Genomic DNA, 22,268 nt, shown 5'->3' on the forward strand with positions numbered 1-22,268 from the left:
ATGGCACAGTGCCCCCTGTTGCCCCAAATGAGCCTTACAGGTTAGTGAATCAATTGTGTGTGAACCCATGACTTAAGGGCAACAAGCACCACCAAGACCAGAATTTCTCAATACACGGTCAAATTAAGAAAAGAACAATTCTGCTCTTGATCTCATTGTCTCTCCCCAATGCTCACCTCAAGCTGCCTGATGGCAGACTCCCTCTCCTCAATAAGACGGAGGTCATCTTCTGTGATTTCTTCATCTTGTACTTGTGTCTGAGGTTGGCTTTAAGATAAGCACATAAAGGGTGCCTGAGCAGATTAAATATCGCAATATTTTACTTGAAAAGACAACAAAACATCTTAACTCCATCAAAGCTGTATCTACTGTAGTATCAGGAGATTTATGACCCCAAGGTGAGGAAATAGTCGATACAATCCTTTTCATAACTGTACTTGCTCAATGCTAGCAGATCAACTTCTCATGGAGGCAGTGGGCCAATATTTTAAAAATCTAACTGCACAGGGGCTTCCCCTTAAAGAGAGTTAGGGCGCAATCCTATGCATGTTTAGACAGAAAAAAGTCCTACAACCCCCAGTGCTTGCCAGCCAGTTGAAGGACTTTTTTCTGTCTAAACATGCATAGGATTGCGCCCTTAGGAAACTTTAGAATGCAGCAGTCTACCTCTTGGTACCACTTCATGCATTCAGGCATCCTGGCATCCTATACTCACTTACCTTGGAGTAAGCTCTTTTGAACATAGCGGGAATAAGCACCCTTGAAAATAGTGGGACTTACTTCTGAGTAAACATGCGTACAATTGCACTGTCAGCCAGGAGTAGGCTGGAATAGTGTGGAGGAAGTACAGTTGGACCATTCTCCCACCATTTCTAGAAGCAAGATCCACATGACCCAGGGCTCATGGAACGGCTCAGTTCACAAAAGGTGCTTTCTGTGTGGTCTTCCTCAAACATGGCATCTCACCCCACCCTACCTGAAAGTATGAATCAAGGCTTGGTAACTGCACCGGGTGTCAGTTAGCTTTCAGGCACAAGTCAGGGTGCTGGTTTCAATATTTACAATCCTAAACTGGGCTAGATACATCCAATGTTAGGTGATACATGAGTGCTTTCATCTGGTGAGATTTGCTACTGTAGCCAAGCTCTGGATCTTCTCTGTGGAGTAGCTATTAGCTGGTGCAACAGGTGCTGGATTTTTCTGCTGGAAGCTGCTCCCTCTTTCAGTGAAGCCTGCATATGCCCAGGCTTTCTAAAAGCTTTCTAAAATAAGATTTTAACCAGCTCCCCTATATGCCCTCTGGATTTCTAACTGATGTTGGACTTAATTTGTTTCAGACATTGGTCTTAACATTTTAGGCTGATTTTTGTTTACGAGATGTTGACTGATTTTTTTTTTTAATGTAACCCACTTTAGTTTTTATAAGAAAAACAAAAACATACAATGAATAAATAAGAGGGAAATGGCTGTAAATGAAACAGATTGTGTAGGGTATCCAAAAAGTCATACTGCAGTCAATTCTCATGTTATATATGCACGATTCCACTAAATTCAGTCCAAGTACTGTAGAGAAAGTGGTTTGGAGCTGCAGCCATGTTCTTCTTGCTTTCGCATTTTGGCTTTCAAAGCAACAGAGATGAGTGGGAAGATGTTGGCACCCCCAAACGTTACCTTCTTAACTGCACAGGAAATGTGTAAGGTAGAACATCAAGACATGAACATTTATATTGAAAACTGACCACCGTTACTAGTGGTCCACACATTTTTGCTTAGTTTGTTCGTGGCTACCACTGATTTCTCTGTAGCAGAGACTCCCTACACCCCATGGCCCCACAAGAGTTCCCTGTGTGCACACCAGAGGATTCAAGGGAGGAGCCGGGCCCTTGGGTGTGACATGATTAAAGCCCCCCTCACCTTCCAGGCTTCCATGGGAGTACCAGACCACCTTACCTGTCTCCTGAGAAACCTGTACGAGGGTCAAGAAGCAACAGTAAGAACCAGACATGGAACAACCGAGTGGTTCAAAATTGGGAAAGGAGTACGACAAGGCTGCATATTGTCACCCTGCTTATTTAACTTATATGCAGAGTACATCATGAGAAACGCCAGGTTGGATGACTCACAGGTCGGAATTAAGATTGCTCGGAGAATTATCAACAACCTCCGATATGCAGACGATACCACCCTAATGGCAGAAAGCGAAGAGGATCTCAAGAGCCTCTTGTTGAGGGTGAAAGAGGAGAGTGCAAAAGCTGGTTTGAAACTCAACATTAAAAAAACGAAGATCATGGCATCTGGCCCTATCACTTCCTGGCATATAGAAGGGGAAGAAATGGAAGCAGTGACAGTTTTTACTTTCTTGGGCTCCAAGATCACTGCAGACGGTGACTGTAGCCATGAAATTAAAAGACGCTTGCTCCTTGGGAGGAAAGCTATGGCAAACCTAGACAGCATAGTAAGAAGCAGAGACATCACCTTGCCGACAAAGGTCCGTCTAATCAAAGCTATGGTTTTCCCAGTAGTAATGTATGGCTGTGAGAGCTGGACTATAAGGAAGGCTGAGCGCCGAAGAATCGATGCTTTCGAACTGTGGTGCTGGAGAAGACTCTTACGAGTCCCCTGGACTGCAAGGAGGTCAAATCAGTCCATCCTAAAGGAAATCAACCCTGAGTGCTCATTGGAAGGACAGATACTGAAGCTGAAGCTCAAATATTTTGGCCACCTAATGCGAAGAGAAAACTCTCTGGAAAAGACCCTGATGCTGGGAAAGACTGAAGGCAGAAGGAGAAGGGGACAGCAGAGGATGAGATGGCTAGATAGCATCACCGATGCAATGAATATGAACTTGAGCACGCTCCGGGAGAGAGCGCAGGACAGGAAGGCCTGGTGTGCTATGGTCCATGGGATCACGAGGAGTCGGACATGACTGAACGACTGAACAACAACAACACCTTCCAAGCTCTCCACAAACTGCAGACAACACTAATGGGGTAGAGATCTTTCAGCCTGGTGAACAGGGAAGGGGTGGTTGCCATCAGCAACAGATTTGCGTACCTTTGACCAGCACACCCTTTCACCCTTGTGAGTGAATGCCACTAATGCAACTCCATGAAACTAGAGCAGTTATATAAGCATTTAGCAAACAGGATGGAAGATTATTTTAACAGAACACACCAAAGCAGGATTAAGATCATGCTTTAGCAATCAACTTATCACATTTTGTTACAACGCACATAAGCTTTATAATGTTCAGTTGCGTACTTGTTAACGTTTCATGGCAATATAAAACAGACCAGGTTTTTACCTATTTTTACGTTCCATAAATGTTACATTTTATAGCACTTCTTACCTGTCCCAGGACACAAGCGTTCCTTCTCTGTAGCTTTCCTCTGGGCCACCACCCTGTAAAGTTACAAGATGGAAAAACAACTTGAAACATTTATTTTGGCCACCGGGTATTAAATCTACTACACTGTTCAACAGCAGCATTCCACAATAAATCAGGTGGGTGGAAAAAAATGGGAAAGTTGTAATCAAGTGCAGCCTGACTTTGTTTCCGAGTTACATCCTGACAGTCCCAGAAGGGGGGGAAGTGTGTAACTGCATGCAAAATATGTACGTCTACACTACAGAAAGAAATTACAACACTTGACATTGGGCTGTTCATGTACAGCCAGCAACAATCAAGACTCTGATATGAAAAGAGAAGCACAAATGAAACATAGTAGGAAACATAAGAAGCTGCCTTATACTGAGTCGGACCACCGACCCATCTAGCCCAGTATCGTTGACACTGACTGGCAGCAGCTCCCCAGGGTTTCAGGCAGGAATATTTCCAGCCCTATCCCAGGTTCAATCCCTACACCAGGGATTGAACCTGGGAGCTTCAGTGGGTAAAGCATGTGCTTTACCACTAAGCAATGGCCCCTCCTTGAGTTATGGCCCTTGTTTAGTACTGAAACTTAAAAACAGACGTATATGGAGCTCCTATTTGGTTAAAAAGGAGGAATGAGAAATAATAGGCTAGAAATGGCAGGGCAACAGAGTGCAGGATCTCAAGGCAATAGAGAAAGGGGAGGCCATTAATCCTTGATTATCCACCTGAATAGGAACCTGGACTGGCCAACAAAGTCCTACACATTTGGAGGGAGTGTGTGGACAGGTTGGATACCTGGCTGATCCTATGCCAGACAAGATAATTCTGCTAAGACAACAAGCTGGGATAGGGTTAGAGGCAATGGCTTAGAATCTGGAACTTCACAGAGGCAAAGTTTCCTGTCCTCTCCTATCCCTACAGCCACTGAAAAGCCTTTCTGGAGGATTGGGAGACCCTCCTGAACAATGTGGGATGCGGTGCAGAATGATCTAATTTTAGGCAATTCCCCTTTCTCTCAACAGCTGCCCTATACCCCATCCCACATTGTTCAGGAAGGGCCCCCCAACACTCCAGAAAGGTTTTCCATGGGCCGCAGGAGGAGAAGGGAAGCTTCTGTGGGCTTCCTTAAGTTAGCTTATCTTAGGATCCAAGCTAATCTGTTTCCAGGGTCAGTTATAAACTGGAAAAGAAGCAGGAACACCAATTTAATAACACTATATAGGACCACCCTGATTCTCTGCTCGACACATACTCTTACGCTGTAAAGGGAATGGAAGAAAGAGATGATTATGCTTACAGAGATTCCTGTTTGCAATTAAGTGGAAGGCTGCATGGTTTAAGCATCTACTTACACAAATACTACTAAGGTTCAGCTCAGACACGTGCACACCATGCAGCATCACCTACTCAATTGTCAACAAAGCCACATGCAGACAAGGTAGGGTTGCTGACAGGTTCTTCTGGGTCTAGTATGCTATTGTACTCTAGCCTACTTTTCGCTGGTGTGGTGCCTGGCCACATGAAAGTCCCTCTGAGCTCTGTCCCCCCCTCCCCAATAGATTCACCAGTACACCTTTCCTTGCGAGCCTGGGAGATACCATCTGATGTTTGACAAACAATCCATAACTTTCACTGCAAGTGAAATACAAAATCTTGCATTTCACAAATAGAGGTTTGTCACTGACTGCATGAAGATGAAACCATTGTTGTGTTCCATGCATTGTAAAACTGCAGATCATCGTGAAAAAAATACTACTACCAGAGTAGAGAAATAGTGTATTCTGTCCCAATTCCCCCATTAGTTTCTACTAGCGAACACACCCAGCTTCGCACAGGTTGGGATAGCCCCTAGGTTGGTACAGCAAAGACTTCAAGCAAAGTCACACAGCTATCAGAACTGGATGCATTGTGCCCACCCCATCCAAGTGCAGCCATGCCTGCTGACACCCCATGGTGCATCCCTATAGCCTGCTAAAGGAGGTGTCTGTCTACTCCATTCCCCTGAGGGTGGCTGCCCCACTGCAGGGGGAAGGGGCAACTGTGTAACTCTGCTCCATGGACTACTCTCCGCAACCGCCCCCCCACCCCAAACTTTAAACTGTATGGACTGCAAACCTATGTGCTCATTAGGACAATCTCCCATCTAGTGACTGAAATTGCTACTCCAGGCTTCAAACATACAGACACAATTAAATCAACTGAAGTGAGTTAGGGCATAATCCTATGCACGTTTAGACAGAGAAAAGACCTACAACTCCCAGTATGCCACAGCCAGCATGCATAGGATCGCACCCTTAATGTGTTTTAAAAACCAAATAATACTAAGCTGCACACTCTTCAGGTCCTCTTAGTATGAATGGCAAGTTTCAGATGTCTAGGTTTCACAGTCTTGGCACTATGGTGCTGTCAGACAGACATCCTCCATTTTTATCATTCACATTAATATCATTATGAATAGGTAAAACTGCAGGGTAGTGTATACTTACTGACACCCTAGAGCTGGCTCGTACTCTTGCTACAAATTCTCTCTCTTTCTCAGCAGCTTGTCTTTGGACCCGCTGGAAGTTCGTAAGTGATGTAGTGAACTCATTCACAAGTCGGTCCTTCTGTATTTTTCTTTGACGCTAAAAGGCAAGAAAAAGGGGGAGAAAACCTTATTGCAAAATAGTTCTTTAACTGACCAGTAAGTTCTGGGAAATTTCTTTCTCTCTCGGTTCAATGCAAGAATTTGACCAGCTTCTGCACATAGAAGCAGCCTACACAATTCCATGTTTAATTCTATTGGAGACCACTTTACATCTTTAAGGCATGCATGAAGTAGATTAAAAAACACATACACCTTAAATCATTTGGGAAACATATTCCACATGCATCCTTCCCTCATTCCTCCTTCAACTGTACAGTTTGGTCAGCACACATATACGTAAAGGCACATAGATACTTATGGCAAGGCTATTACCGTAGGACCACTGGATACTGAAATACCCTTCTTTTTAAAGATGCTAACACATGCCAGCAAGGTTATGCTCAAAATCCTACAAGCTAGGCTCTAGCAGTATGCGAACCAAGAACTACCGGAAGTATAAGCTGGGTTTAGAAGAGGCAGAGGAACTAGAGATCAAATCGCCAACATTCGCTGGATCATGGAAAAAGCAAGAAAATTCCAGAAAAACGTCTATTTCTGCTTCATTGACTACGCTAAAGCCTTTGATTGTGTGGATCACAACAAACTGTGGCAAATCCTTAAAGAGATGGGAGTACCAGACCACCTTACCTGTCTCCTGAGAAACCTGTATGAGGGTCAAGAAGCAACAGTAAGAACCAGACATGGAACAACCGATTGGTTCAAAATTGGGAAAGGAGTACGACAAGGCTGCATATTGTCACCCTGCTTATTTAACTTATATGCAGAGTACATCATGAGAAACGCCGGGTTGGATGAATCACAGGTCGGAATTAAAATTGCTGGGAGAATTATCAACAACCTCAGATACGCAGATGATACCACCCTAATGGCAGAAAGCGAAGAGGATCTCAAGAGCCTCTTGTTGAGGGTGAAAGAGGAGAGTGCAAAAGCTGGTTTGAAACTCAACATTAAAACAACTAAGATCATGGCATCTGGCCCCATCACTTCCTGGCATATAGAAGGGGAAGAAATGGAAGCAGTGACAGATTTTATTTTCTTGGGCTCCAAGATCACCGTGACTGTAGCCATGAAATTAAAAGATGCTTGCTCCTTGGGAGGAAAGCCATGGCAAACCTAGACAGCATAGTAAGAAGCAGAGACATCACTTTGCCGACAAAGGTCTGTCTAATCAAAGCTATGGTTTTCCTAGTAGTAACGTATGGCTGTGAGAGCTGGACTATAAGGAAGGCTGAGCGCCGAAGAATTGATGCTTTCGAACTGTGGTGCTGGAGAAGACTCTTACGAGTCCCCTGGACTGCAAGGAGGTCAAATCAGTCTGTCCTAAAGGAAATCAACCCTGAGTGCTCATTGGAAGGACAGATACTGAAGCTGAAGCTCAAATATTTTGGCCACCTAATGCGAAGAGAAAACTCTCTGGAAAAGACCCTGATGCTGGGAAAGATTGAAGGCAAAAGGAGAAGGGGACGGCAGAGGATGAGATGGCTAGATAGCATCACCGATGCAATGAATATGAACTTGAGCACGCTCCGGGAGAGAGCGGAGGACAGGAAGGCCTGGCGTGCTATGGTCCATGGGGTCATGAGGAGTCGGACACGACTGAACAACAACAACAAGTCTTGTGCATCTGTGAAATTTATCTTGAATCTCTGAACAGATCATACTGAACATCTAGGGACTCTGCAAATAAGTGGACATGGATAGTGTTTTTAAGTTCCACCATACCAGAGCAGATATCTATTGTGTTTGCACCCACTTTTCCTGAAAGGAACCCAAAGAAGTGATCCACAATAACCTTGTGGTGTACATTGAGGATTATATAACAGATATCATGGCTGAACATCTTAAACAGTAACACACAATGCTCCAGTCTCTACTTGACGCTGGCTCCTGGTATCTTGCTGAGGCAAGAAATCTGAGAGAGGTAGCAACTGACAATGAATTGAGCATCAGCTTCTACTGAGTGGGTGTGCTGAGATTTGTGGACTGAGGTTAAACTGAACATTTGAACAGCCTCTGCACTTTTCAACACACACAGGAAAGTAGAAATCCTTGCAATAAATCCAGTCACCAGCACTTTAAACTGGATGCAGGAACAGAGAGTGGGGAAAACACAGAACACACAGCAGGAGGCCCCTTGCAGCACTCCTTTAGGACTCAAATTTCATGATGCATGTCTTTTAGCACAAAAATCCCACCAGTAAGACAGGGGTCAGATGACTAGTAAATGCTTTTTTCCCAGAGACATACAAAGTGAACTTTACAAATCCTAACATGGCACAGAAGAAGCTCTAAGACAGGGATGGACAATTTCAGAGGGTCTAGAGGCCATTTTCCACCCCGCAGAACCTACTGTGTGGGCTGCAACCCTCTCCCTACCACTGTTAATTTTCACCACTACTTTTTCTTTAAAAAGCCACACTGTCACTTCAAAACAAGGCATGCACGGAGCATGTGCCTTGTTTCAATGCAAGACTGCACTCCCAAAGCCCTGCAGGAGTGTGATTTTGCATTAAAACATGCCCTGCACACCCTGTTTTAAAGGAGGGAAATGCAGCTTTTTTCCTTGGTGCCGCAGACTGCCAAAATTTAGCTGCAATTCGGTGGTGTGCCAGCCATTTGGTGTGGGGTCCACATTCAGCCCATAGGCTGTGAGTTGCCTGTCTAAGAGCAAGGCACACATTTGGAACAAGTTTCTAGAGTTTTGAATTTCTTCCCATTTGAGTCTTCTCCCCCTTGTATCCAAACACATACAGAGCTGCAGTCTTTGATAGTGCAAAAACAGCTATTTCTAAGAATGAATTGCCTGAAAGGTACATTACTTTCATTTTGTGTATTACACCAGGTATGCACACTCACAGTTTAAATAGTAAGGTTGAGATCCTGCACATATTTAGGCTGCTTAAACCTCACTAAAGTCAACACGATTTAAGCAGCCTAACTGTGCACAAGTTTCAGTCAATGTGATTAAAATGATCATAATCCAAGTGCCTGCACCAAAATAAATCCCATAATCCTAGTAGTTCAGAAATACTTGGCCTCTTAATTACACCAAATATCATCAAGTACCAGTAGTGTATTTTGCTTGATATGCCTCAGGAGTCAACACTTGCAAACACACACTGGAGAAATGAAAACAGTTTTAAAACTGTTTTAACACACAAAAACACAAAATCCGTTTTTATATTTTATACCTGTTCCGTTACTGAAGGCAGAGCTCCAAATTCTTTAATGTATTTGTCTGTCTCTTTGGCAAGTTGGTTTGTATATTGCTGTTTTTGTTGCCTGAAAACAGAAAGTTATAGTTCAACTACTAGATTGCTTTACCAACATTATTGTACCATAGCTGGCTTATCTTTCAAGAGAAGTCTGGAGGAAAAAGCCTTATTGGATAGCTGCAAAGTAACTACTAACAGGTCTGTGTGACTATACAATAAAACTGATCTTGAAAAATGACTACTAGCCTCAGTTCCATGGAAGCCAAGAACAAAAAACTGTGAAGTGCTGGATTAGATGCCGCACCTTTTAAAAACTTGAGTCCTTCTTGACAAAGGTTGCTGATAGATGGGCCACAAAAAGTAGATGCAATATTTTTATATGTAAATACTTATAGGAAAGAGCATTTTAATGGTAAAAACACCCGACTGTATGCCAAATACAATGTTAAGGAAGGTGTATTGATTTGGGTTGGTGTGTTTTGTTTTGTTTTTTTAAGAGGATAAGAGTAAAAATCTTGTTTTTCTGGAATTATGAGCGCAAATTATCTTTAAAGGAGGAGACCATATTTGAATGTTGAACCATGACTGAGGGAGCTGTAGTGTGCCCAATGACCATAAATGTCCTCCAGTCTACAACAGGAGCAGGCTCAAGGTAGATTAGAATCTACTAGTAGATTGCTCAGCACCTGATAGTAGATCCACAAGGGCTTCTGGCATGCTATTGTTTAATAATAGCAATAATAAAGGTTCATTTTCATTTCCCCCTCCCTAAAGTTGGGATGCTGAAATGGGCAAAGCTTAGGGGAGAAGCTTGGGTGGGTTTGTACATGGAAGAACTGTAACCTCAATTCTGGCACCAAAACAAATTCCTTGGCTCAGAGGTACCCTGTTCTTAATTCTAAGAGCACATCTGCTCAGTCATGGTCTATACTATATCTCCTGTTGCTATCAAAGAGAAAGCCTATCCAGAGAACAAGGCCAAGATGCATGTTTCATGCTTTAAACCAAAGGCACTGATGTACCGTTAATTTGACCATGGTACTGGCAACCAGGCCCAGGGGGAAACTGGTGGGCATTATTAAGACTGCACAGTAATGCAAACTATTAAGCCCATTCTTTCAACCTTGGAAGGATCCAATGGTGTCCAGCCACTAGCCCTGTTTATGTTGCCTTAGCGGAAACCAACACTTGCACAATGTCAATAGTGCTTCCCTATGTTACACCAATAGCACTTATCATTCACAGCTATTCTTCCACTTATGTGCAGGGCAAAAACGATATTAAACACCAAGATGCCCAGTATTATATTTAACCATCAATCAAATACTCCAGGTGTTTGTTTGTATACAACTATAATTTTGCAGCTTCTGTTTAAGTAAAAAAATAAAGTTGATTATCTGCACAGTCTTCAGATGCACCAGTGATAACTACTAACAATACACAACAGAAACAATGCATTTCCACTTCTGGATTCTGTCTTCCCTTTGTCGTATTTTGCCTTGCACCCTTCCTTTTCATTTTATGCTCTACTATACATTTACACCAGTTATAAAATCCAAGTTGCTGGACTCTTGTTAAAACCTAATGTTAGCAATTGCCAAAATGTTGGGAGACAGCAAATACGAAAGTGGTTTGAACTTTTTAAGACAACTCAGTAGGCTTCGTTAGCTCTCTATATTCGCGTTCCCAACACCATCTGGGTACTTAATAGCACCAGCAATGTAACCTGGGAGGAAAGTCAACATACAGATAAATGATGGTTTCTCCCTCCCCTTTCTTTTTGTTCTCAAATGTTTTGAAGATGCTGAGCACTTTGGTAAGACACCAACACATACCGAGATGATATCTACAATGCAGTTAAATGAAAGGTCATCTCATGAAGCACTTACAGCTGTTGCCGCAATTCATGCGTGTCTTGTGGTGTTCCAAGTTGATTCAGTACTCTTTGTATTTCTGCAGCTGTTTGGGTAAAAAAGAGGAAGAGAGTTTTTGTAAATGATACATTTCCACCACAATTTCATGCATTTGTAATTGACAATTCAGAAACATACACCAGTTGACAGAACTGCGGTAGGTCAAATTCAGCACAACTATCAAAGATAGATGCTCATACCAGAAACCAGATCATGGTACAGCTGAACTGCTGGAAGTTAAAGCCTTTCAACCACATTTTAAAAGTTTAAACATTTTAAGTAGTGTGAACGTTGTACAAATGCCTGCAGCTCTGTTTAAGTATATGGTCTGGGCTAATTTAAACAAAGAAACTCATACCATTTTCAGAGCCTTAAAACATTAAGATCAGGAATTTAAGAAACGAATTGAACTTCCTTACTCTTCAGGTATAATAATACATATTCAGACAAATACATTTCAGCAAGGAAGAGACACAGTGGAAAGGCAATTCTAGACAGAAGGTTTTTCCAGGTTCAGCATTAGAAACCTGGAAGCCATGGGCACTGCACCTCTCCTCGGGCTCAAATGCTGTTAGCACAGAGTACGTCAGGACTAGCAGGCTTAGCACAGCTGACACAATCCATAACAAATGACTAGTGCAAATCTGCCCATGCTAGTTGGTATCTCTCTGGTAACCTCACCAATTCTGGTTTTATACTGATACTGCTGTACTAGTCATAAGGTAATCCGCTTTCAGGTTTCAGTCTTAATGTCCTCACTTTAAGGAAGATAGTCACCTGGTCAAGATCCAGTTAGAATAGTGCAATAACAGGCCAAAGTATAATGGGATGCAGTGGATGTACCGAAACCAGGGGTAGTCAACCTCTGGCTCTCAGCCTAATTCCATGTGACCATCAGCCTAATTCCAAAAGCCCTCAGCATACAACCAGTTCAGACCTCTTGTAAGAGGGATCTGTCCCTTCCCAGGCAGCCTGCTGGGCAAGAAGGAAGAGGGAGAGAAAAGGGGGTGGCAGAAAAAGGAAGAGAAAAGGGATGACCAATCAACTTTTAGTTCTGACACTGTCCACTGCTGACATGTGGTCCCCAACAGATGAGGGCATGCACACCATGACAGAAAAAAGGCTGCCCATTCCTGACCTACTGCAACCAATGAATGTATCACTGGAGTGAAAAGCACTAGCAAATAAAGACTGCTGAACGATCTAGCATCACAGGTCCTACTGAAGAGTTTCCTATAAAAGGAACGTAACACTCATGACACCATATCCACCTTAAAGGTTAGCTTGTCTCTCTCTAATCCATGCACTAGCTCTGTGCTCATCTTCTGCTCCATGCATTGACCAGAAGCAGAGAGAGGCATAGGATCATGTCTACTAGCCCCACCCCTGACCTCCATGCGTTCAGCCAAAGGTGAGAAAAGACTGTATGTGGGTAGGGTCTGTGTCTGTGGTTGGGAACCCTGACCATGTGTGCCAGGCTTCTTCATCACACATACAGTTGTGTGTGCATAAAGTCAAATGCACAGCAAAATGCACAGAGGTGAGTGATGGGGCCCATGGGTGCCACTGACATGATTACTCTCCTCCACATGTTCACTCAATGTGTGGAGTTGAAGAGCTGGCATGTTTAGTTCACCCTCTAAAGATAAGTCAGGCTGAGAACAAACCTCTTTCAACCACCAAGCAAACTTCACAGTTGGGTAACATTTGAAGCCAGGCTTCCTACATCCTAGGTATTATATTAGCATAACATAATGGAACTTAGTTAACTATGGAGAATGTACACGATTGATTATCTTTTTAATATGCCCAATAACATGTTTGTCGGGCATTACAGAAAGGGAAATTACATACTCATTGGGACTCAAGAGTATGATGCCAAGTCACAGAGTACTTGAATTTCAGGAGCCATTTACTATAGATGAAAACACCAGTCCAAAGCGTGCAATTGAACTTGCTCTCTGAAGCTTATATTAGCTTAGTTAACAAGTATTTGAGCAGGCCTTCAGTGGCTGCACATACAGTAGCTAAGGTTGCTTTAGTTCTCAATCTTATCTAGTTTTAAAATGGTAATGCAAATTGGGGAGTCATTTGACCTGAAACAAAGAATGGTCAGGTATACCAAGATCAGATTACTAAAAATGTATACATTCAAAGTACACTTGCACAAAGTACTTAAAATAGTTCTTAGAGACTGCACTTTGAGATGACAGATAAAAATGACTTGTTGAAATGTTGAAAAGACTTTGTCTGAAAGATAAGTCAATTTACTCTGGTTTAGCTTAATTTAAGTTAATGGTTCTGATCTAGACTATTTACAGAATGAGAGTACAGTGACAGAATGAATCAACTATGGTTAGAACTGGGACACGACACAGAACTAGCATATGTTATGAAGAAATGCCACCTACTGGCCACCTTAAGAGACCAAAGCAGCCTAAACCCACAAAACTAGACCACCAACTGGAAACTGTTTCCCTTTGCTTTGTGGAGCTTCTCTATTGTAGATGCTGATGGGGAACCCCCTGCATTTAGTACACAGGATGCACATGCACAAGTAGTTTCCCCATTTTGCCCATATACCCCCTTCCACATCTACACTGCCTAATACAAGACCTCTATGAGCATGGCAGGGGGTCCTCAACCACATTCTAGATGTTAACTACATGCTAAAATTAGAACTTAGAACATGTTGTGTTTTAAGAAACATAAAAATTATTGATTGAAATCCCCTTGATTCTTTAACACTTGCAGTTAACTCTTTCTTCATGAAGTATATTGATCAAATAATTACAGTCAGGGCCAGAAATATTGGAGCAAGGGTAACTATTTTGGCAGTTGGCCTCTGTACACCACCACACTGAACTTGAAAGGAAACACACCCAGATGGGAGCGAAGTCGGGACTTTCAGCTGTAATTCAAGGGAGTTGACAAAAGTGGGGCACTACCCATTCAGGAAGGACAGCCAGTGACGACCCCCCCCCCCATCATTGGGGGCTCATAAGTAATGGAACAAACCAACATCATTTCAAACTTAAGAATCGCCTTTAATACCTGGATGAAAATCCTTTGCAGTCAATGACTACCTGAAGTCTGGAACCCATGGACATGACCAAATGCTGAGTTTCCTCCCTCGAGATGCTTTGCCAAGCCTTTACTACAGCTGCCTTCAGTTGCTGCTTGTTTGTGGGTGTTTCTGCCTTCAGTCTTGTCTTCAGTAAGTGAAAAGCATGCTCTATTGGGTTGAGATCAGGTGACTGACTTGGCCATTGAAGAACATCCCACTTCTTTGCCTTGAGAAACTCTGGGGTAGCTTTTGCTGTATGTTTTGGGTCATTATCCATCTGCAATATGAAGCGGTGTCCTCTCAGTTTACACTTCAGAATTCATCCTGCTGCTTTTATCAGCAGTCAGGTCATCAATAAACACCAGTGACCCGGTTCCATTGGCAGCCATACATGCCCATGCCATAACGCTGCCTCCACCATGTTTGACAGATGATGTGGTATGCTTTGGATCATGAGCTGTTCCTTTCCTTCTCCATACTTTTCTCTTCCCATCATTCTGGTACAAGTTAATCTTGGTTTCATCAGTCCAAAGAATCTTATTCCAGAACTGGGAGGCTTTTTTAGGTGTTTGCTGGCAAAGGCTAACCTGGCCTGTCTGTTCTTGAGCATTACCAGTGGTTTGCACCTTGTTGTGAAGCCTCTGTATTTACATTCGTAAAGCCGTCTCTTGACTGTATATGTTGACAATGACATGTCTACCTCCACAAGAGCGTTCTTGACCTGGCTAGATGTTGTGAAAGGGTTCCTCTTCACCATGAGCAGCATTCTGCGGTCATCCACTTTAGTTGTCTTCCGTGGTCTGCCAGGCCTTTTGCTGTTGCTGAGCTTGCCAGTTAATTCCTTCTTTTTCTGGATGTTCCAAACTGTTGTATTGGCCACTCCCACTGTTTTTGCTATCTCTCTGATGGGTTTATTTTGTTTCCTTAGCCTAATGATGGCCCCCTTCACTCGCATGGACACCTCTCTGGACCTCATGTTGGGAGTTCCAGTGAACAGCTACCAAATGCAAATGTAACACTCAGAACCACCTCCAGGCCTTTTATCTGCTTGATTGGTCATGGGGTGCCCAGGAAACAGGCCATACCTGGCCATGCAGCTGCTTGTCAGCCATTTGTTCCATTACTTATGAGCCCCCAATGACGGGTGTGTGTGTATGCCACTGGCTGTCCTTCCTGAATGGGTAGTGCCCCACTTTTGTCAAACCCCTTGAATTACAGCTGGAAGTCCTGACTTGGCTCCCATCTGGGTGTGTTTCCTTTCAACTTCATTGTGGTGGTGTACAGAGGCCAACTGCCAAAACAGTTATCCTTGCTCCAATATTTCTGGCCCTGACTGTATAAACCAACTTGAAAATTTTAGTTAGGGCAGACTAGGTTATTTAAGAAACTTGGGATGATTAAGATTTGGGACAGTCGTCTCTCAAATTAAGTTATCAGTCATATCTTACATCTCACTGTTGGGTTTGGTTTTTGTCATTCTAGTACCTAATGCCAATGTTCCATCATAAAAAGGATAGCCACACTGCCATCTGGGGGATGCACTGGACAACTGCAGTGGGGGAAAAATAGCAAGTCAGTTCAGTTTTGCTGTAAAGAGAACAGGCCCGTCTGTATGAGTGCACGCATGTGGAACAGCTTCCTCAAACTCTTGTTTTGTAGCATAGGTATAACTCTCCACCTCTCAAAAAAACAGATCAGCATAAACAAGTTCTGGGCTTTCTTTTCCTCATCAGCTCAAAGCAAAGAATATTTAAAGGAGAGCCAAGGGTAGTCTTCACTATGGAACCTCCACCCACTTCTGGAGAGAAGCCTCTTCCAAACATCAAGCACGCAGATTCATGTGACATCTGGACGTCAGACAGGAACAAACTAAGCCCCCATTGATCTCAGTCAAGGCCAGCGCAATCTCCCTTATATTTTGTCGTTGCACAGTATGTCCCTCCTCCATGCCAACTGCTCTTACCAATTTCCTTAAGTACCTTCCCTTTCCAGTCTAGCACTAAACAAGCTGTAGGCTTCCCTCTAGACAAGAGGTGGACAACATGAGGGCCTCATGTGCATGACCCGCCTTAAGTGTACCCATTGCCAGCCCCGAATTTGGTGCTGTCATGGCAGCAGCAGCAAAACAATCATGGTTTGCCGCCAAAACCATGACAGTGGCCTAAAAAAGCCAAATTTAGCTTTAAAATAAGGTGTGCTCAGTGGCGTCCCCCCCTCCAGGGGGAGTCAAATTGGCCCCTAGAGGCCCTGAAATTGCCCAGCTCTGTTCCAGACAAATACCCAGTCAGCTATATGTCCACAAATGTTACCAGCCCAGTTTCCCCTCTAGCCCAATTGTCCATGTATACTTTTGGCAGTCACAGAATCATAGGATTGGAAGGGGCCTACAAGACCATCGAGTCCAACCCCCTGCTCAGTGCAGGAAGACTGATTCCCAGGCAGTCTCCCATCCAAGTACTAACCAGGGCTGACCCTGCTTAGCTTCCGAGGTCAGGCACATCCAGCCTTTTGCTCATCATTTGGAGCACACAGACAGAACTATGCTTTCAGTTTACACATCTTTCCTTGTATGGATATTTTTCTTCATTCGCCATAGGTAAATAGTTATTCAGCATTGTTTACTGGCTAAAGTGCTCCCACAGTTCAGATATTTGTATTATGCAGCAATTTCAGAACGAGCTCTTAACTTAAATTGCCATGCTTTTATTATTAGTTATTAGGTGCTAACTTGAGTAGGAAGTCTCTAATATTAAGCATACTACGCTAGGTAGAAGAGGAGGAGAAAGGTGGAATACTGGAAGTGTTCACCTTAGTGCAATTGTAGGGCTTACCCACTGTGATAAGGAAACTGCTCTCAGCCCTTTTGAACCCAAACAGGTTTGACAACCTTCTGAGCTGCTCAAGAGTAGGCTTGACACATACACTGGGAAAATATTCAGTAAGTGGGGGAAGCACTCCCAGCTATCTTCTTGCAGTCAAGATTGGGACAGTTAAATTCGAGTTTTAGAGAGATCTCAGCAGCACCTTGCAAAGTCAAGGGGGCAGGAAAGAAAGAGGCTGAAAGACCTCTCTGTGCCAAGCTGAAAACTCCTCCCAAAGAAAGCTCTTGGTCTTTTAATTGTAGCATGGAAGAAGGATGCCCAGCAGCTAGAACTCCTGAGATCGCTTTCCCACCTTCTTCCTGCCCCACCACTAACGAAACTAGGGAGCCACTTTCAAACCCTGTGTTGACACACACCACACATTTTAACAGCTCTGAAGAACTACTGCTTTTCAGTTCTACAGCCACAAGAACAGAAAGGATAAAGACTTCAAAATTCTGGCTTCTTCAAGATGCATCAAGAACACTCAGCCACAGAACATACAACAGCAAAGGCTATCGCCATTTTATCCTTCTGCTACACACAACAGCAGCCACTAGAGCACAGATCAAGTAGCTAAGGCACTTCTGTGTCATCAACTCTTAATTGCCTAATTAAACTGAAACTGTTTTGTTATTCTTCCACCTCACAATGCAATAAGTCACCTTATAAACCAGAGGTGGCTTACAACTCCATCAGCCATAGCCAGCATAGTCAATGGTGAGGGATGATGGGAACTGTTGGCCCAAACATCTGGAGGGCCACAAGTTGACCACCCCTGTTATATTGGTCCCAGATTTCAGATCCACTCAGTAGGTTCAGATCAGGTGTGTTGGTCTCATAATTTATTGTACTAGATTACAACTACCAACTAAAAGGCTCAAGGTACCAAGGTATGGACTAAAGACACATAATGCAGTCACTTTGCTGAAGCTAAGCACTTCTTGGTCTGGTCAACGATACAAAGTGGCTTGGATCCAGAGACACCTTGCACAAGTGGAAGCACTTGTGATACCTTTCAAAAGCCCTTCCACTTGCGCAAGGCAGCCCCAGCAAATCCTCCAATTTTCCTGTGCTGCTGCAACTCCCCATACCCCATTCCAGTGCCATTCCAGATGGTCCACTGAGCCTCAGGAGAAGCACTGAGGCACAAAGGTTGCAGTGGGAGGGTACAGCGAGGAAAGTCCTGTTGCACAAGTAGAGTTCCACTCATCTATCTCTGGGTCCAACCAATACAATACATCAAGCTTAAAATTAGACAAGGGACAGAACGTATAGGAAATGCAGTTCTGCAACTCATACATCCCCAGAAATGCAGGAGCTTTGTGTTTATAATGAATCCCTTGCTAGCCACACAGGCCTGAAGCATGATATCTACAAAGCAACTGTCCAATTAAAGGGAAACAAGTTAGACCATTAGAACTTGTCTGTCTTGTTTAGTCATAAGTGTTAATGAGTCAAAGCATTGCAGAAGTCTAGTTCGGATGCTATAGCAGTGATTACATCATCAATGCGGGCTGCTTTTCTCATGGTAAATTGCTGGTAGCAAATTAATTTCTTCTTCTATGACCCACTAAGAATTCTAATCTGAATTCAGTGCAAGTTGGAACGCTTCAGATGTTAATAGGTTATGCTACCAAGGTTACATAGATTACTCTGTTGACAGAGTTTGTAAGTGGCTTCCACCTTCCTAGCCATCATTCACACATGCCCTCTTCAGTCAAGGACTCTTCCACTGTCAGAGTTCTGAAGCTGGAATGGGACAGAACCTGACTGCTAGACAGTGAACCATCACAGGAAACAGGAAGAAGAACCATTTGGCCATTTTCAGTCTCTAAATCAGTACTGAAAAAAACAAAACAAAGAGATTATTGTGGAAAGCACAGCCAGCATTTGCATGCTCCACAAATCCAGTAGTGAGAGAAGTTGATAGCAAAGCTCTAGGACCAAACTCCATCACACCCTTCCTTCCTTGTACTCCTGTTTCAATCAGAATTGATTTTAGTATTCAAGTAACTGTAAGGTATTTATTACTGCTTTTATATTGTATTTTATATATTTTTTAATTTAAGCCCCTTAGAGATCTTACGATATCAAGCAGTATATAAGCCACTAAAATAAATGAATGAATGACTGTATTAAGCATACCGGTTTTTAAAAACTTGGACACTATCTAGTTGGGTACATTATAGAGATCAAATGGAACTTTCATCAACATTTGTCAGATTTATGAAGCCCATGCATGTTATAACCGTGGCATGCTGTCACCCTAAGCTCTTTTATCACTGAAGGCCCTCTTGATGTACATCTTTAGCAGTTTTGGCTGCCCCTCCTCTGCAGCTTCTCCCACACAAGTCCAGGTAAGCATCAAGTATTCTTGCCCATGTGGTTTGCCTCCTTATTTGCTTTTATCACGCGCAAGCAGTGAACCTCCCAAGGGGCTGAGCACTGTTTGCACGTTATGTAAAGGGCTGAAGGTTTTTACATGGCAACGTGGGAACAAATGTAGTGAAGGTCAACCAGGTAAAGGAATGCATAAGGAAAGGGGGACAACTGAATCAAGGCCAATTTATATATTCAGAAACAGCATGATAGTGTTCTCTGGGCCTGGATCGTTTTAGAACTGGGGCGAGGTAGGGTGGGGAAAGACTGAACGCTACATGTATCATGAATTCTCTGCCTGTGTAAAGCTAGCACCTGTGTAAAGCTAGCATTTAGCTTCCTCCTTCTAAATACAACTCAGATTGATTTTTTCCTTTAACACTGATCAAAATTGTTGGAAAAATGTTAAATATCCAGGTTCTTTCTTACTGTTGCTTATGACAGTTTAAAAAAAGAAAAACGGGATGCAGATTTAAAGAAAGAGGAGGTTGTTCGCAATTTAACAGCAGAAGACAAGTGGGACCCACAACAAAACGCTGCACCATTGAGTGGTCCTATTCAGGGTTCCAGCCTTACACTCTTCCAGAACATTCTGTGCTATTCCACCTCACCCCTAGTTTTCCATCTCCAACACAGTCAGTCAGCAGTCTGTGGTACATGTTTCTTCCAGTATTAGGGGTTTTTCTTCCTAAAGGTCTTTTCTACTTCTGCAAATCCTTGGGTTTTCCTAAGCCTTCCAGTACTTCCCTCTTCTGAATGAATGGTGCCATTTCAGCTACATACCATAAGAAGAATTTTGTTTATGAGGTTGCAAGTAAAGAACGCTGTTGTCAAAGTTTAAAAATTTAACTTTATACCTAAATGGTTAGGTTTTAGCTATAAACTGCATAATGATGTCTAGCCTGAAGATGCTGAAAAATGAGTGGTTTAAAGGCATCCATTTTAGTTACCAAATTGTCATGAGAAATTATACAGTTATCAATCACCAGATCCCAGACAGAAAGTAATTGCTTTTTGTTTCCATACAGAAAGATCACCCAGGTTTTGTGAATTGGGAATGCAGTGACATATTACCATTTAAGCTATTACGATGCTCAATAGCAAGTGAAGTTAATAGTTAAAGGATGATACCACATGGAAAGATGGAAAAGAAAAATATAGCACAAAAGAGAGCAATCCTATGGTCCCGAGAGCATCCCAGGGGCCATAGGACTGTGCAGGAAAACCCCTCCCGGGACATAAACAGAGCTCCAACCTCAGAAGGGTTTTCCCCGATGTCTGAGCCCTCATTTTAGCTCTGTGCTTCATTAGTTAACATGGAGGTTTCTGCAGTGACTTCTTCTATGAGGCCTGAACTTTGACCTCATAGAGGTCCCCATAGGGGGGAAATGGGCACTTCAGGGGTGTACTGGTGTGCAGGGAGGGAGTAGCTGATGATTCTGGGGATCCTAAACCCTCTGAGCTCCCAACCACACCCCCATCCCTGGGAAACATTTAGATGTGTTCAACCATACATCTAAATGTTTCCCTCCCATTGCTGGCAATCGGGGGGAATTGTTTTTCTTCCGCCCTACCTCTTCACTTCCACCATTTGGGCAAGAGCCCAGGACATCAGAAGGAATGAAGAGTTCTAATCTCAAAGCACTCCAATGAGAGCATAGGACTGCTTTCGAAGTTTTTCAAGCAAGCAAACCTGAGTACCCATGAAGGCATCTAGAACTGTTAGGGCTTCTGCTATCCTGCTGGTTTTACAAGAATAAGTTGGCAAGATCATCCAAAAGCCAAACATGCTTCACAGATAAGACTGAGTTACAATATGCATGTGCAAATGATATGCTGGTACTTCCCTTTTTTGGAGTACAGATCTTAGAACAGTTTTTTTTACCATATTAATCTGGCCAAATGGCTTCTGGTCCATGAAAACACTGTTTTAAAGTACTACAGGACACTGTTTTTTCAACAGGCTAATATGGCTACCTCTCAAATAAATGTCTTACCATAAAACTTATGTAAAACAGGAAGACTAGCTGCTAGGGATGTTGGAGAATTCCACCACAGACTCCAGTGAGGCTGGATTCTTTAGAATCCGGCCCCCCAGAGTCCGTGGCAAAACGGAGCCATCCCCCCTGCCACCCCGCGAAGTCCCACCTGGAAGGGACCTACCTGGCAGCAGCAGCGGATGCGGCAGAGGCGGCGGGTCGTCTTCCGGCTGCTGTGGCTGCAAATGGCGGCTGTCCTAGAGGCCGCCATTTGCGTCCCTGCATTAGGCCATGATAGGCTACGTAAATTCTTACGTAGCCTATCACGGCAAAGAGCAGGGGAGCAAATGGCAGCCGCTATGCCATTTGCATCCTTGCATTAGGCTGTGATAGGCTATGTAAGTATTTACGTAGCTTATTGTCAGGGTGGACATTGAGCCCACAGAAGCCCAGAGTAGTTCTGATTCTGAGGAAGAGCAGCCGCTCCTGGGAGAGGGGCGCGCCCATCCTTCCCAGGGCCAACAGCTGGCAGAGATTCCTCCCACCGGCATTCCTGGCATAGATAGCAGTTCCGGGAGTGAGAGAGCTTCCTGGACGCACAACGCCAACGCAGGGAGCGGTGCCAAATGGAGGGCACGGAAAGGAGGCGTAGTGCCCGGTTGGCGTGCAAACTACGGCTGTGCCCAGAGGATCCAAGGGGAAAGGTAACGGACTCTCCCTAGCCCATAAGTTCAGGGTCTGCCCGTGATTCTCCTTCAAATGGAGACCAACTGTTCCAACTTAGGGCATAGGTACTGTGCTGCTCATATCTAGTTGCTAACAGTAGAG

General features: G+C 43.6%; 1 protein-coding gene across 2 annotated transcripts in view; it reads right to left on the reverse strand.

The window, feature by feature from the left end:
* STX7 (syntaxin 7) overlaps nucleotides 1–22,268 on the reverse strand; it is a 40,127-nt gene that overhangs the window by 11,673 nt on the left and 6,186 nt on the right. For both annotated transcript variants that reach the window (XR_014786690.1, XM_084827540.1), the window contains exons 3-7: nucleotides 11,128–11,197; nucleotides 9,215–9,305; nucleotides 5,863–6,000; nucleotides 3,350–3,402; nucleotides 177–267 (exon numbers count right to left, since the gene is read on the reverse strand). Coding sequence is in view for 1 of the 2 variants with exons in the window: in XM_084827540.1 (XP_084683666.1) it covers nucleotides 177–267; nucleotides 3,350–3,402; nucleotides 5,863–6,000; nucleotides 9,215–9,305; nucleotides 11,128–11,197 (443 nt within the window). In the remaining variant the exon portion in view is untranslated. The remainder of the gene's footprint in view (nucleotides 1–176; nucleotides 268–3,349; nucleotides 3,403–5,862; nucleotides 6,001–9,214; nucleotides 9,306–11,127; nucleotides 11,198–22,268) is intronic.

This window comes from Heloderma suspectum, chromosome 1 (assembly GCF_057233095.1).
Source record: "Heloderma suspectum isolate Gila_16-S chromosome 1, 16-S_ref, whole genome shotgun sequence".
NCBI lineage: Eukaryota > Metazoa > Chordata > Lepidosauria > Squamata > Helodermatidae > Heloderma > Heloderma suspectum.